The sequence below is a fragment of the Mesoplodon bidens genome (assembly GCF_964165515.1).
Source record: "Mesoplodon bidens genome assembly, chromosome: 5".
Lineage (NCBI taxonomy): Eukaryota > Metazoa > Chordata > Mammalia > Artiodactyla > Ziphiidae > Mesoplodon > Mesoplodon bidens.
Window position 1 is genome coordinate 67,319,989 of NC_138161.1, and position 16,525 is coordinate 67,336,513.

The 16,525-nt window shown below is 41.2% G+C and overlaps 1 protein-coding gene across 1 annotated transcript in view; it reads right to left on the reverse strand.

Annotated features, from left to right (window-relative positions):
• Positions 1-16,525, reverse strand: part of HGD (homogentisate 1,2-dioxygenase) — a 46,488-nt gene that overhangs the window by 16,796 nt on the left and 13,167 nt on the right. The window contains exons 5-8 of the mRNA XM_081235118.1: positions 4,114-4,173; positions 2,318-2,409; positions 1,085-1,119; positions 179-258 (exon numbers count right to left, since the gene is read on the reverse strand). Coding sequence (XP_081091244.1) covers positions 179-258; positions 1,085-1,119; positions 2,318-2,409; positions 4,114-4,173 — 267 coding nt within the window. The remainder of the gene's footprint in view (positions 1-178; positions 259-1,084; positions 1,120-2,317; positions 2,410-4,113; positions 4,174-16,525) is intronic.

The following is a 16,525-nucleotide window of genomic DNA, read 5'->3' on the forward strand; positions in this document are numbered from 1 at the left end:
CAAAGTAGGCACACAAGTCTAGTTACCCTTCTGCACAGGGAGCCTTCTGTATAACTCAAACTCCCTCCCCATTGCCCAGACATGACAGAGAAATTTTAGAGTTGGAAATAGCAGCAGTTGCATCATCAGATTGCTCCCAAATTAGGGAGAAGCAGGGAGAGGGGGACACATCACCAACCTGAATGACGCATATCTCGTTGGGCTGAACAAGCATCTTGCCAAACTCCGTGTAAATGAGAAGTTTCCCTTTCTGGGGAACTAACAAAAAAGACAGGGTGGCAGTGAGTAGCTCTTTTCATGTGAGAATGACTTCATGAAGGGTAAAAGGCTTAAGGGCTGCATTTGCTTTTTCATTCCAAATGAAAAGTACTTTATTGAGTTTTATGGGGGAATATGATGGAATTGACAACTTAGGTTAGCTATTTAACTATCTAGAAAAACATGAATGGAAAAATTGACTCTGCTTTTTTCTTCTTTTCTTTGGTTGCCAGGTAAGGAGCTTGTATTTGCACAATTCTGTGGCTTGACCAGAAAAAGCAGAAGAAATAGGATGGAAAAAGACCCATTTCTGATAGTTCCAGCAGAATGCTGGCATTTGCATGTCTACTGTCTACATCAAAATGTTCACTCCAGAATATCAGTACTAAAACCATTGAAGAGGAATGGGAAGACCAGAGAAATCCCTACTAGACTTTCTATCCTGATGGTCTCATGAAAATTTGTATTTATATTGCAGATATCAATGACAGATGGTCTTTTCTTGGGTGATTGTGAAGGCAAATAGAGTTATCTTAACAAGTTAATCACATGTTGGTATTACTCTTCATTTCTTTTCAGCTGCCCAGATCTCCCAGATCAGAAAGGCCCAGAAGAAATGAGCAAAGACAGGGAGACCAGGAAATAGAGTAGGGGCTTGGGGGTACACAAAGAATCTTTTCCAGACCTCCAGTTGCCTTTACACCTCAGTCTGTAGACTGCACTAAATAAGACAGATTGAAAGGAAAGTCATATGTATACAATTAAAAAGTAGCTTATGACTAGGGATCAATTACCAATGAAAGGGTCTGAAATCTTCAAAACTTACCAATCAAGAAGTCTCCATCTGAACTGTAAAAGCATCTGAAACATATAGAATAATTCCTATGATTTTCAGTTTTAACACTGCCCAGGCAAATTAATTCACTGCACAAATTATTGCTCAGTACCTGGTATGTGCCAGGCTTAGTGCTGGGTGTAAAATGATGAGCAAAATGATCCCCCATCTCTGCCCTCATGGAGCCTTAGAGTCTAGTAGAAAGTCAGACAGCAATCCAACAATTACAGAACCATATCATCATAAACTGTAATGGCACTGTGAATGTCACGTTCAGAGGACTGAAAGAATAATGAACCTGATCTAGTCTGAGGAGGCAGCCAAGGCTTCCCTGAAGGGGGAATGTCTGACCTGAGATCTGAAGAAATCATCTAGGAAAGGGCTTGGGGATGGGATGGGGGTGGGGTGGGGAGAACATTCCAGGCAGAAGGAACAGCACAGGTACCTGCTCTGAGGCAGGAAGGCACATGGCAGGTAGAAAGAACTGAATGAAGGCTAATGTAGCTCAGGTAGACAGACAGGAGGAGCCTGATATGACGCTGGACTCCGAGGGACATCTCCAGTGCCTTGTCATAGGGCCGTGATCTTGGCCCTGATTCATGGCTCAGAGAAGTTAAATGACTTGTCCTAGGTTGCTCAGCCAGGAAGAATGGATTGGGCTTTGGACACAGCAGTCTGGTTCCAAAGGTAGTGTGCAAAACTGCTATGATATTCTGCTTCCCAAAGAAAAGGCAAAAATGACTTTTATGTAAGTGTTTCTGATTGAAAAAAAAAATCTAATATGTAAGCTCATTTATTTAGGATCTTTAAGCTTACGCAAAGTTATTAGCTGAAGCCAAAGTCTGCCACCAACAGGTAGCCCTAATGGCTGCTCATATAGTATGACTTTGGACTCAAGAACGGCCCTGGGGAACCTTAGAAGTTAAGGATATTCTGACTCAAACCTGATTAAAGTCAAGGTTTGAGTCAGAATACTTAGACTACTCCTGCTTTCAGTGCTCCATTGTCCCTTTTCTATTTGCATTGTTATGTGACATTCTTATTTATGCCACAGAAGTCAGTCAAGATAGAAATGCTCATTTATTGTCATTATTTTAAAATGTATATCAAGATTGCTCTGGGGTAAAAAAAAAAAAAGTAACAAAAACAACAAACCAGCCTTCACCCTCTTGTCAGTAGCTCTTGGGGAAGGGGGCTCTCGTGCCATAGCTCTGAGCCACTTACCTGTTCCCCATGGAGGTGTTGCAGAGGAAGATGTGGACAGCAAGCCCATTGTTAGACCTGATGTCTCCAGCTCCACACAAGGTGTGCAGGCCCTGGGAGAGACCCGCATGAGAGGGAAAGGTGAATGAGGCCAGCCCTCCCTCTGGTCCCTGAGTCATGAGGCAAATTCTACTAGGGTCTTCCCTTTGGGACCAGGCTGCCTCTGGGGAACCTGGAATTTACTGACTTATGTTTTGTAGATGGTGGCTCACCCTCATTGCCAGGCATGGCCCTAGATCTGGATTGTCTTAATGGCTCCATCAGAGTTGACCTTACAGAGCATCAATTCATTACCTGGCATTTTATCAGTTTGGTGCTTAAGATCAACCTGAAGGAGAGTTTCCTTTGGAGGTAAGATCAGGCCTCTAGGAGGCTTGGGGAGGAAAGTTGCAGCATTAAGGACCAATTAATGCCCCTCAAATATACATTACCATGTGGGTAGCCCTCTGCTTATGAATAGGGTCAGCCCTAATCTTTCCAGAACAGGGAAGAGGAAAGTATTCTGACCAACTGTAATCCTCTCTGCTAATAACCCACAGTCCCAAAGACTTTAACACATGGGCCTTCCCGAAAGGAGGGAGCTCTGTTCCTTCAGATATCTATAATTCACCCAGAGTGAGGGATTTCTTTTTATATTTTAACTCAATTTGCAAGTCTCGGGCCTATTTCGATGAGCCCACACAGGGCTTGGAGCACTTAATATGATAAAGAATTCAACATGGAACAAACAATTTGGCCTAAGGCTGGGCACCTGGACTCTCCTTAAGTAAGCTATGAGCTGAGCTTGGTGTACAGAACCCTCCCCTGGCTTCTTTGAGCCCCACCTCCTTGTAGCTCCCAGCCTCTCCCCTATATATGCTTTGTTCTGAGCACAGGTGTTCCAATACTCCCAGCACCTATAACTACCAAGCAGAACTTCTGATCAGCATTGTGCTAACTAGAGTTGCCACCCTGAGTCAATGCTATTCTAGCCCAGGGATCCATTTTGGGGAGTTCATGAAATTGGATGGGGAAAAAAATTATATATGTATTTCACTAATCTCTGACTGAAATTTATCATTTCCTTCAATTAACGTGAATGTAAGCAACAAACCACAGCAGTTTTAGAAGTGCCTGTCACCTTGTACTGATAGAAACCATTGATGCTTTTATATCACATTATAGTTGTTACAGATATCCCAAAATATCATTTATGCTCATACTTTTAATAACCATAGTTGTTAGATCTTTTCATAGATCTTGTGATTTAGTGCATTAAGAAGGTAGCATATATATTACTATAAACCAAACCAAATTTGCTATTTTAATATTTTTATCACTGTATTTCAATATAATTGGCTTCTTTGTAATTTTATGTAATTTATTTTATGCATTTAAAAACACAGGCTTAAAAAAATAAAATAATAAATAAAATAAAAACACAGGCTTCCAGACTTTCAAAGGAGTCCATGGAACAAAAAGGCTCAGAACCCGTGTTCTAGCCAGGAACAAAGAGACGTGAAGTAGGTAAATGCCCAATTTCCATTGGCTGTTTGGAGATGTTGTAAATAGCTCACAAGTGCCCTTTGGTGTCAGTGGCCATATAGTGCCTGTACGTAAGACATCCCTCTGCCAGCCCCAAAAGCAGAGGCAGGTGGTGCTATGTCTGCTGCCTGCCTCCAAGGCTGCTTCTGCTTGGCATCCAGCCTGCAAATGGCTGGATCACTCACCACAGAAGAGAGTGGTGGGCAGGTGTGGATAGTATTGACTTAACTTACACTCACGAAGTCCACTTTCTTCTGAGAGGCTTTTGGAATCTCAAATGGTTTCCATCTCAGCTGGAAAAGAAATACACACAGAGAAAAATTATTTCACAAGGGGAAACCATAGACTTTCTCAATAAATAGCATGAAAAAGGACAGCTGCTCACTCTGTGAGGCTCTGACTACTTGTGATTTTGTTATTTTCAATTTAATAATTATCCATCATTTCCTTAAAGGGGCTCAGTTGGGTTCTGTGTGTGTATGCAGGGTGTATGTTTGTGTTGTGTGTGAATGTTTAACCTATATGTATATATATTGTCTTCATTCCTTAGCATTTTAAATTACAAAAATAAAAAATCATTGCTTCCTAGTTCAGAAGCTATTTCTTTTAACATTTTGCTCTGGCACATCAGTGAGTTTTGACTGATGCTGCTTTTTATGCTATTTATAATCAGCTCCCTTTCCTGGTGTGCCAGCCTCTCTGTGTGGGCTCCTGACACTGCAGGGGAAGGCTCTACTTCTTACTTCCAGCCCTTGGAGTTTTGAATTATTTCTTTAAGAAAAAAAGAAAAAGCATCCAGCTGAGATTGGATTTGGTAAATGCAGTACTAGGTTCAGTTTCTTCACTAAACCCCATGTTTGTCCCCAGGCTGCTGGCCGGTTCAGTTTAAATCACAACAATCTTTAATTTAATAATGAAATGATCTAAGCAAGTAGGAAATGAAATCAGCAGGTCTGAGCCCTACTAGAAGTGTCAGCCCAGCACTTATTAATCAACTTGGCCACGGGCTTGACCCAGGCAGTCTGGCAGCTGATAAACCCAGCAGCCTCAGGACATCTCATGGAGTGACTTGCACCCCAAGGGCTGGCTCCACTGGCTCTAGTGCCTGGTCAAGGCAGGCGCTCCGGTGGGTCATGGGGCTCAGCTCATTCTGTAGTCCAGAGAGGCAGCTGGGTGGGAAAGGAAGCAGCACATGGAAAAGGCAGCGCTGGGATGATCCTGCTTCTCTGATGTACACTGTCAGGCAGCAGCCTTTATTTCTTAAAAGCAAAGCAGGATTATCACATTCTGGGACTACTTTAAAAGAATGTAAGACGTTGACTTGAAAAACATTGTTGAAATCATGCTTCAGAAAGAAGGAAAAGGTTTAGGACTAATTCCACTGGGGATGATATTTCCTAGGGGAGTGGGGGGAACCTGAGACCAAGGATTTAGGAAAGGGTTTCTCAACTCTGGCACTATTGACGTTTTGTGTCAGACAATTCTTTGTTGCAGGGGCTGTCCTTTGCACTGCAGGATGTTTAGCAGCCTCCCTGACCTCTACTCACTGGATGCTGATAGCACTCCCCCAAGTTGTAACAGCCAAAAACATCTCCAGACATTGTCAGATGTCACCTGGGGCACATATATTCCCTGGTTGAGCACCATTGACCTAGGAGGATATTTCCCTGACATCAGCCAGGGCCACAGCTAAGCACTGCTGGCCTTTTGAAGGGGGTTTTGGTTTACCATGAACCATTACCTGTTGCTTCCCTGTTTAGTAGCAGCACAGAGTTTGTACACCCAGGAAGATTGTCTGGAAGATAATACTACTTAGAATCTTGGTTCTAAGAGGAGTCATCATTCTAGATTTCCCAATGGAAGGGATTTAAGTATCCGATCAATAGTTACCTGGGCGACCTTTTAGATCTATCCAGGGATTCTAAAACCTGGCAAGCCATGAGAATCACCCAGAGAGTCTTTGAGAGCCCAAAACAAATTAAATCAGAATCTTAATTTTGATTGAGAAGGTAGGGCCCAGGCATCAGTATTTTATAAAAGCTCTGTCTTATAAAAAAACTTTAATGTGCAGCTATGGTTTAAGAATCAGCACACCCAGAGAGCCTGTGATTTTTGTATTGCTGTTCATGTTCATGTTCAGAAAAGTCCACTTAGTCAACCAACCAATCAGTCAATCAACTAAATTGTTGTATCTAGGGCCAGTTACCAAATAGCAAGGATGTTTAAATAATACAAGTCTAAGGCTTTCCAAACCTAAGGGAAAAAGAAGAGCAAGAAAAGAGAGAGAAGAAAGAAAAAAAGAGAAATAAACAAAAGGGAGCAAGTAAGCAAGAGAGAATCCTAGTAATAGGAAAGCACTACCTGGTTTGTTGCACCGAGCCTGAAACTGAGCAGGACCCTGCAGGGCCCTCCCAGGCGTCCCCTGTTTCTTGCTTGTAGAAAAAAAAAAAAGGCTTTAATTTGCTAGGCCTTCTCTGAGTTCCAAAGAGCAGGCTCAATCATTTAATAGGAAGAGAGAGTCACAGGACTCCTGGTTCCTCCTTAAGGGATATACATATCTGTATCTGATGCATATCTTTGAGTTGTTCTGCAGAAATTAAGACCCCTACCCAGTGGAAGATGGTGACTATATGCTGACAACAAGCACTTAGACCCCAGACTGGTTGGAACCAGAAGGCTGAGATTCCAGAGACATCACTGTGTTACCTCACCACCAACCAATCAGAAGAAAGTCACACACCCTGCAGTCCTCACCCCAAATTTGCCTTTAAAAACTTTTCCCCGGAAATCATCATGGAGTTTGGCCCTTTTGAGCATGAGCCACCTTTTCTCCTTTTTGGCCCTTGTAATAAATCTTTCTCTGCTCCAAACTCTGACATCTCATTTTGTTTAGCCTCACTGTGTGTCAGGTACATGAACTTGGGTTTGACAGCAAGACAGCACCTTTGTAGATCTTCCTGAAATGAAAAATACCTGTTGTGGGTAGAAATAAAGTCCTGGCCCCTAGAGAAGAGGTTGGTACATTTTGAGTAGGAAAGACTGAACCAGAGAGGCCAATGGGTTGGTTTGGTTAGGTTTTTGCTGGTCAGTTTTTCAAAGTCTTCTGTAGCACATCAGTCATGAGAAGAGGAGAGAGAGCCTAGAGTGGAAGGTGGAAGGGCACCTACATGATGATGTAGGTAACATGCCTTCAATAGGGCCCACATCCTGGATGAGGCGGTGGTCTTGAAGAACCTTCTCTAATGCAAAAGGTGATGCCCTTCAGATGATGGATATGGTATAGGGAAAGGAGTAATTTATCTGCTGAGTCTGATGGGAGAGGATTGTGCAGGACCTATACTCAGCATATCATGAACAATAATAAAGACCCCAAGGTAGTTCTGATAAACCCAGTACCCACAAGAAGAAGCCAGCTTTGAGTCTTCAGGTAAAAGATTTGGGTCAAGAGTTTTGGTGCAATATCATGTTGAAAGTAGGGAGGGGAATTTGAGGAGAGGATAAACAGGAAGAGGCTATGGAGTGAAGAGTGGAAACATCTCCTGCTAAAGCCAGATGTTCAGACTAACTGCATGCTATGGAGCAGTAACCCTCTGATCCAAGGCCAGCCCAAGGGGACTGTGCACTGGGCTGAGCCAGGAGGCCTGGGTTCTGCTGCTGCCTCTGTTCCTATTTACTCTGTGACTTCTGGCAAGTCACTGGATGCTTATTAACTGATTTCATTCTATAACTTTTTAACAGTTAATTTTGTTTATATTATATATTATTGCTAAAGAAACTCCCACACAGAATTCAATTATTAACATTTCAAAAACAATGAAATCAGTTGAAGTACCCAATACAATGTCTTGACTATAGTGGATATTAATATATTTGTATTGAATGATTGAATGAATGAACAAATAAATATAAGACACTGAGAACATTGCTAATATCTCAACAAGACTAAAGCAAATTTGTGAGACTTTTGGAAGTCAAAATGACATTCAGGCAATAGCTAGTAAATTGAAAAATGTTTCTAGAAGTCCTGAGGTTGTTTCTAAAATATAAGTCAGTTCTTTATACATGTGAAAACCCCTAAGTTCTTCCATATCCTTTCTGATTTTCTCTCCAGTTGTTCTATCAACTGTTAAGAGAGAGGTGTTGATGTTTCCAACTTTAATTGTGGATTAACTCTGTTTCTCCTTTCAGTTCTATCATTGCTTCACATATTTTGCAGCTTTGGTCCACAAATTCTACTGGAAGATAAACTCTTACTTACTAGAAGTGAGATGGTCAAAAATAATTTGGAAAGCATCTCCAACAGAGACTAAAGTTAGAATTAAAAATTCTTTAAGTTTACCAAAGGAGTAGGAGAATCAGTGGCAATATTTAATGATCAGGATTTGAAATTCATGCTCAGGGATGTAAATGAAACCAAAGAATTGGACTCAGTAATTCCAAAGTCAGAAGATTGCGAGGTGTACTGGATGATCTGAGTATCACCTTCAACACTACATGAGATTCCCTCCAAAGCTGCCTTGGACTCAACTAGATTGGATGAGTTGGATACTCTCAACAACATTGGTGGGCTAGAGGTAGACATATCATTAGAAGTTGATAACATCTATCCCAGATTTTGGAAGTAACTTGTAGATGCTTTTGTGATCATAATATGCAAACAGTTGTTAGCAGCAGCTATGGCTAGGAGAGGTCCAGGGTAATGCACTACAGTGAGTTTCAGCCCAGACTAGGGAAGATGGGACAGGGGGATAAAATAAAACAGTGGCTCATTAAATTCTTCAGCAAATCTAGAATTTGAGGAAAAAGGCAACATAATTTATGTGGAGAGAAATCAGGCTTTGAGCGACTCTTTGGCGGTCTTAGAGGTAATAGGTAAGAGCACAGGTAAGGAAGATTCAAATCACTGTACTTTGTTTAGACTTTTAAAAGTCTTTCATGAGAAGACAAAAAAGATGAGCCAGCATAGTATTTAGATGACATTTTTTCATGGATAGAAACCTGGATTCCTATTTGACCTTGCCCTTGAGGGTAAAGCTAAGGGCTTTATATCCATTATTCAGCACCCAGAGCATGAAACATAGTAGTCACTCAATAAATATTTGTTGGATGACATTTAATTCTCACAACAACCCTCTAAGGCTCCCATAATTATTATCTCTATTTTAGAGTGACAAGACTAATGGTTTAGAGCAGTTAAGTTTTCTTTACTAAGAACTGATACCAACAATTTCTCAGCCTCCCTTAGCAACCTAAACCCTGAGCCCTTTAATCTCAGCCTGTCTTGATCTGCTTTCCAAACCATTCATGATCTCCATGGCTCCCAGGCTTTGCCTCCTTTTAATGGTCTTGTACTTGGTCTTCTAATCTGGGCCCTTATCTACTGCTCCTCAGGTGCTGAGTTGCCTTGGCCCAGTCTGACTCCTGGACCCAAATCCTGCTAAGGTCCTTCAAAGTCAGCATTCTTGTCCAATCCCTATATATTAACTCATTCAAATGATTTATTGTACCACTCCTTGTGCCAGGTTTTGTGCTAGGTACCAGAGGTGAACATGACAGTCTCTGCCCTCAGGGAACAAGAAGACCCTGCAAGTATGGGCAATTCATGATTGAAAAACAAGGAAATGGATAAATGGAAGTGACTTTGGAAGAGAAATATAAGCAGGAATGAATGTTCCCTCAGGAATAATTCCTGGTACAGGGCATATTTAACATTCTTACACACGAGCAATAAGAGACACACACAATAAAACAATCTGGTTTGCATACAGCTTCAACATCTTTCCAAGCAGTGAAATGCAAGTTGATGGAGATGTACTTAAAAAGAGCCAGCAAACTGTCCAAAAGGGCTGAACAGGGCAATGTGCACTGCGGTGTTGGCAAGCGCCAGTGAATGAATTTAGAGAAATGTAATCTAGTCTATTTATAGGATGATGGGATCTGAGCTATCAGGGAGTTACTTCAGCAAATACTTGTGATTCTACCGTTTGGAAGAAGGCATGTGCTGGACATTGCAGGTTATATGAAAATGATGGAGACATAGATCCTACTCTCAAATACTCTGAGAAATATTGAAAGAGTTCAGTGAAGAAGGTGGTATTTAAGATGAGTCTCAAATTATGGGTGGCATTTGGGTGGGTGGATACATGTGAGGGAAGAAGAAAAAATTCTAAGTAGATGAAAGAGCATAAAGCACCCAGGCAAGAAAATTTAGAGTATTGTCCTGGAATGGCGAAGGTTCCAGTGTGGCTGATGGGTAGAGGACATGGAAGAGAGAGAAGGGCTTGAAAGATACAATAAAAATCACCTGTCATGGGAGCCTGCACTTGACTGGCTGGGCAGTGGGAGGGAGAGGTAATGGCAGGATTTAAATATTTTTGAATGATAATTTAGTAAGTTGAGTCTGGCAGCAATGTGTGGGATAGGGTGGGAAGACACATAGATCAGTTAGGAAGCCATTTTAACAGTCCTGGTAAGAGGAAAAGAGGTCCAAACCAGGGGTGTGAAGAAAAGGAAGGAGAATACAGATACCAGAGACATCTAGGGAGCAAATGCTCCAGCAGTGTTTCTTAAAGTGTGGTCCAGAGCCAATCTGAATGGAAATCATCTAGAGAGACTCCTGTGCATCATCCCAGACCTACTGAATTAGAATCTCTGGGTGGGGAGTCTGGGGAATCTACATTTTCAACAAGTCACCCCGGTAACTTTTATGTAGATGGGAATCACCATTCTATAGACATGGCACCTAATTCAATGTAAAGAGGGAAAGAAGTTCTCAAAGATGACTCTAAGGATTGGCTGAGCAGTGGAGGGGAGGGGTAATAGCAGGTTGAGTGTGAAAGAATGGTTGTGTCATTAACAGACCTAGAGAAGCCAGAGAGAGAGGAAAGTTTGGATGGGACTATGATGTCTTCAGTATGGATCCTGTTGAGTTGGGACATACACATGGCAATGTCCCCTGTGGGGTTTGAAGTTGGTGGGGAGATTTGTAAAACATATTGCAGAGAGGTAATAGTTAATGTCATAGGAACGAATGATGTTCATTAGATTTTAAAAAGTAAAACATGGGAGATGTGGAAGATGGCGAGAGGGAGAAGAAGTGGATGCTAGAGTATAAATGAGGTTCTACAATGAAGGCAGCCCCAGAATAGCTGCCAAACCTGAGTGGTGGGACTGACTTCCTGCAACATGGCCTACCAGGTTATACCAAGCTTTGGGCTGAAATAATGTTGGGTGAAGTTAGATATCTATAATTCTACCTGCAGAGATGTATACATGTGGGGGTAGGTGGGCAGTGAAGTGGGCTAGAAAAACCCCCTGCTGCTCAAGGAATTTCTCCTCTTTGTTCACCAAACCTTGGTATTTCTTATAAGCAGCAATTAACCCTTCATCATCTCTAAAACAGAGTCCAATGAAAGTGGGACTCACTAACTGATAATTGGAAGGAAAGAGGAGGAGGCAAAGGGAGAATTGGGCTGAACTGTCTTCTCCCCAAAATTTGTATGTTGGAGTCCAAACCTCTAGTACCTCAGAATATAACTGTATTTGGAGATAGGGTCTTTACAGAAGTGATTAAGTTAAAGTGAGGTCATTTGGGTGGGCTCTGATCAACATGATGTGTCCTTATAAGATGAGGAAATTTGAACACAGAGACGTAGAGAGGGAAGATGATGTGAAGACACAGGGGAAGATAGCCAACTACAAGCCAGTCGAGAGGCCTCAGAAGAAACCCAGCTGCTGACACCTTGATCTCAGACATCTTGCCTCCACAACTGTGAGAAAATAAATCTTTATTGTTTATGCCACCCAGTCTGTGGTACTTTGTAAAGGCAGCCCTAGCAAACTAATACAGAGGGGAAGGGCTGATGGGGGTGAAAAGAAAGAGAAGAAAAAAAGAAGGTGAGAAAGACAAGAGGAAGAGGAAGTGAGGAGCAGGAGAGAGTAAGTACTTCCCTCTCTCCCAGGAGGATGATGGAGACAGGGCAGGGGCAAGAGAGTCTAGTTCAGGACCTTGGAGATGGCCTGTTTTGCAGGTTTACACAATGTCACAGAACACAGGAAACGACAGAAATCCAGGAAGAAAAGAGGGTAATCTAAAAAAAAAAAAAAAAGGTTCTGATGAACCTAGGGGCAGGACAGGAATAAAGACACAGACATAGAGAATGGACTTGAGGACAGGGGGAGGGGGAAGGGTAAGCTGGGACGAAGTGAGAGAGTGGCATGGACATATATGCACTACCAAATGTAAAATAGATAGCTAGTGGGAAGCAGCTGCATAGCACAGGGAGATCAGCTCGGTGCTTTGTGAACACCTAGAGGGGTGGGATAGGGAGGATGGGAGGGAGATGCAAGAAGGAGGAGATATGGGATGTATGTATATGTATAGCTGATTCACTTTGTTACACAGCAGAAACTAACACACCATTGTAAAGCAATTATACTCCAATAAAGATGTTAAAAAATAAAATAAAGTAGGGCTTCCCTGGTGGCGCAGTGGTTGAGAGTCCGCCTGCCGATGCAGGGGACACGGGTTCGTGCCCTGGTCCAGGAAAATCCCACATGCCGCGGAGCGGCTAAGCCCGTGAGCCATGGCCGCTGAGCCTGCGCATCCGGAGCCTGTGCTCCGCAAATGGAGAGGCTACAACAGTGAGAGGCCTGCGTACCGCAAAAAAAAAAAAAAAAAACACATGGAAAAAGGCACAAAATATGATGTTTAAATAAATTTAAAAAAGCAGAATGTAAAACTGTATTAGAGAATGACTGTACTTACAGTAAATATATGTGTAACTACTTCTTTAAAAATTAAAGTATAGTTGATTTACAATGTTGTGTTAGTTTCTGGTGTACAGCAAAGTGATTCAGTTCTACACATATATGTATATATATATTTTTTCATATTCTTTTCCATTATGGTTTATTACAGGATATTAAGTATAGTTCCCTGTGCTATACAGTAAGACCTTATTGATTATGTATTTTATATATAGTAGTTTGTATCTGCTAATCCCAAACTCCCAATTTATCCCTCCTCCCCCTTTCCCCTTTGGTAACCATACATTTGTTTTCTGTCTGTGAGTTTGTTTCTGTTTTGTAAATAAATTCATTTTTATCATATTTTAGATTCCACGTATAAGTAGTATGATAATCTCTACTTAGTGAAGTAAATCAGATAGAGAAAGACAGCATAAACAGCATTAATATAAGAGTATGTACAGCCTCTTCCCCTTCCCTTCCCTGCTCCCTATGGAAAATTCTGCTTTGCTCATTCCCACTCTCTCAGTCCTTTGAACTCCAGTCTCACCATGTAGATCAATGTTGTGTGTGTGTGTGTGTGTGTGTGTGTGTGTGTGTCCTGGGAAAATGGGATGAGGAGCTACACTCTGTCATTTTCTAGAGGCAGAAGGTAGGGGCAGGCAGAGGCAAGCCATGAACAAGCGGTCCAGGCCTGAGGAGCTTGGGGAAGACTAGGTGTGAGAGGGTTGGAGTCTAGGAAAAATTGGGGGAAGGGGATTTTGAAAAGCGCTGCTGTGGGTCATAGCCTGGATGCTCCTTAATGTTTTCAGGAGAAGCAAATGAAGATTGGGATTATTTTCAATTACTTTTGGTCTCTGGCTACATGAGACCCCAGACCTTATTTATTTACATATACGTGCAAAGAAGAGGACTGGAAAGAAAGAAACCAAAACACTAGAAGTGGTTAACTCTGCATTGGTGGGATTATTAGGCATTGACACTTTTTTTTTTTTTTTGCAGTACGTGGGCCTCTCACTGTTGTGGTCTCTCCCGTTGCGGAGCACAGGCTCCGGACGTGCAGGCTCAGTGGCCATGGCTCACGGGCCCAGCCGCTCTGCGGCATGTGGGATCTTCCTGCACCGGGGCACGAACCCGTGTCCCCTGCATCGGCAGGCAGACTCTCAACCACTGCACCACCAGGGAAGCCCAGGCATTGATACTTTTATGTAAGTTTTGAATAAAATCATGTATTAATGGTAAGGGGTGCATTATTGTTGTTTAAAGAAGGTATACATACTTTCAGTAGAGTGATCTGGGCAGGTTGAATTGCAAAGGGTTAGGAGTGAATAGGGGTGATAAAGTGGGCTTAGATTACTTTCTCAAGAAGTTGCTATGAATAGGAGAGACTTGGGCAAAAGCTTAAAGAGGTGGGAAATCCAAGACATTTTTGGAGGGAGAGGGTTTTTAGGATAGTGAGATCTAAAGAGTTTGACAAATAAGGCATCAAACACCCACTAAGGATGTATTGTTTTGAAACATTTTTGATAATTTATATGTCCTGGAGGCAGAGGGAATTTTATGATCTAATCTTTAATTATCTTTGAGGTGTTTCTCACTTGGTCCAAATGATATTGATTGAGAACTAAAAGGTAATGTCCTCAGCTGAGGCTTAACTGGGTCAAGAGTCTGACTTTCCAACAATTAAGACATTAGGGCTGTAGTGATAACAAAGATAAACTTTAAAGGACTCTGACATTTAAAAGAGGAATGCTGATTCAGAAATGTTAATTGAAATCTGTAAACTCACAGTTAAATTAGGTGCAGATTTGTTTGTTAAATTCTGGGATTCCAGAAGTTAGAGGAAGGTGCATGATGAACAAAATTAGGTAGATTTCTTATGTGAGATATTAATGGATTGAACTCTTTATGTCCACAGCTGAATCTAAATACACTCAAAAGCAGTTTGCATTAATTCTTAGATGATTAATTAAATATACCCTAAAAGAAAATGAAGATTTGGGGGCATAGTTTCCAATCTTCCTGGGAGGGTATCAAAGATGATGGTGATGGTAGCATATCCCATAATGCTCCCTTGGAGGAGATATTAAGTAATTCTCATGTTCTCAAATTCCCAGAGATGAGTAATGTGTGAGTTGGTGAAGCTGATGAAGCATTGGATTTGGTCTGTGATAGGTGAAAACATACCTACTATACAGGTTTCAGCTGAGAAGAACTGTCAGATGTATATCTAAATATAATTTTCTCAGGCTTTTTCTTTGAGTATGGAGTACATATTTGGAAGAGGTTACAAGGAGATGGGGGGAAGTGATGAATGCAGATTGCTCATAAAATTGGAAAGAGATATTAAATTGTCAAGAAGGTGTAAATGAAAAGACAAAAGGATAGATTTTGCAAGAACAGCCAGGGTGTGTATCAGGACAAGGGAAGCAGGATGGCAGGTGTAGATTACAGAGCGGGAGGAGGATAAACCTCTACCTTGATGGAGCTGGTGTCCAAAGAGACACGATCAAGTTCTGGGGCACATCTGTCCCAACATGTGTGAGCACAACATTGAAAATGATCAGGGAAATACTGGAGAAGAAATACATTTGGTGGCCACTATGTAGAAAGCATCTAAAAGATTCAAAACAGGAGGAAGGTAACAAGTTCAAGGAAAAATGCAAAGCAAGGAAATAGGGAAGGGGAGAAGGAACCAAATGTGTATCGAGGTTCTGCTAGAAAGCAAGCAGAAACTTCTGATGTAGCTATTTTGATGCCTCTACATTAACTCAGGCTTTTAAATGCAGTTTCCTCAAACTTCTCTCTCAAAATGTATGTTAACTACTTATGAAATAATGAACTAACATGTACAACTGATGTACTTGACTCGCACATATGGGGCGAGATTTCCATTTTCTACTTTGTTAATTTCTATATCATTTAAGTTTTTGTAAGTATATATTACTTTTACAATAAGACAAAACCAGAAAAATTCTATCAGAATGAGGTTAGCTTCCATGGATAAGCCACTTGTACCCCCAAATAATCATTGTGAAGTGTTGTATTCATGTTTAAAAAAATGTATTGATAGTAGTCATAGCAATAATAATATTATATAATAAAAGGATATTACTGAGCATATTACATATTACACATCACACTCACATTTTCCTTAAAGGTTAGGTTTAAAACCTCACCTCCCCCCGCCAAACAAAATGTTATAGATGTGGCTCCACTGTTGCCCACACAACCATGCACAAATCTATGACGATGTATAAAGAGACTTAGATAACTGTGTGGGTGATATGAGCAGGCAGAGGCATTGGAACTCCCCTCTCCACCTAATACACCACTGGTCGATAGTTACCTTAAGGGCTCCACGATTTGAATTCCCAAACATCTGCCTACAGATTTTGCCTATAATCTCTCTTTTAGTCAATGCTCAATTGTTCTCAAATTTCGTTCAATGGTTCTCAAATTTAGTGTGCATAAGAATTACCATACAAAGTAGCACACACAAAGCCATGTATCCTATATTTTATGGGTGATTTAAGGGAGTTTTCAGAGATAATTTTGTTTGTACTTAACTTTTGTCTTACTTGCTGACTTTACAGCCACGCTGTTCCTTTGTATAATATGAGATTTGGCTCTACTTGAGAGAACTGTCAGAAACTTAATTGGGGATTCTCTTTGCCTCCTGAAGAAAAGAATTAGAAAACTTACTGTGGTTCAAATACCTTCTCAACCTTCCAAAGCTAGTATATAATAAATGCTTAATTTTTAGCCTGACCAAGAATCCTATAGAGGTATAGGCAACCATCCTTTATTTTTTCTAATGAAAGATGGAGTCCTATTATTAAGCAGTCAGGTCTATTTATTAATCCAAAACAAACAAGTATGACCATTGTAACTCTA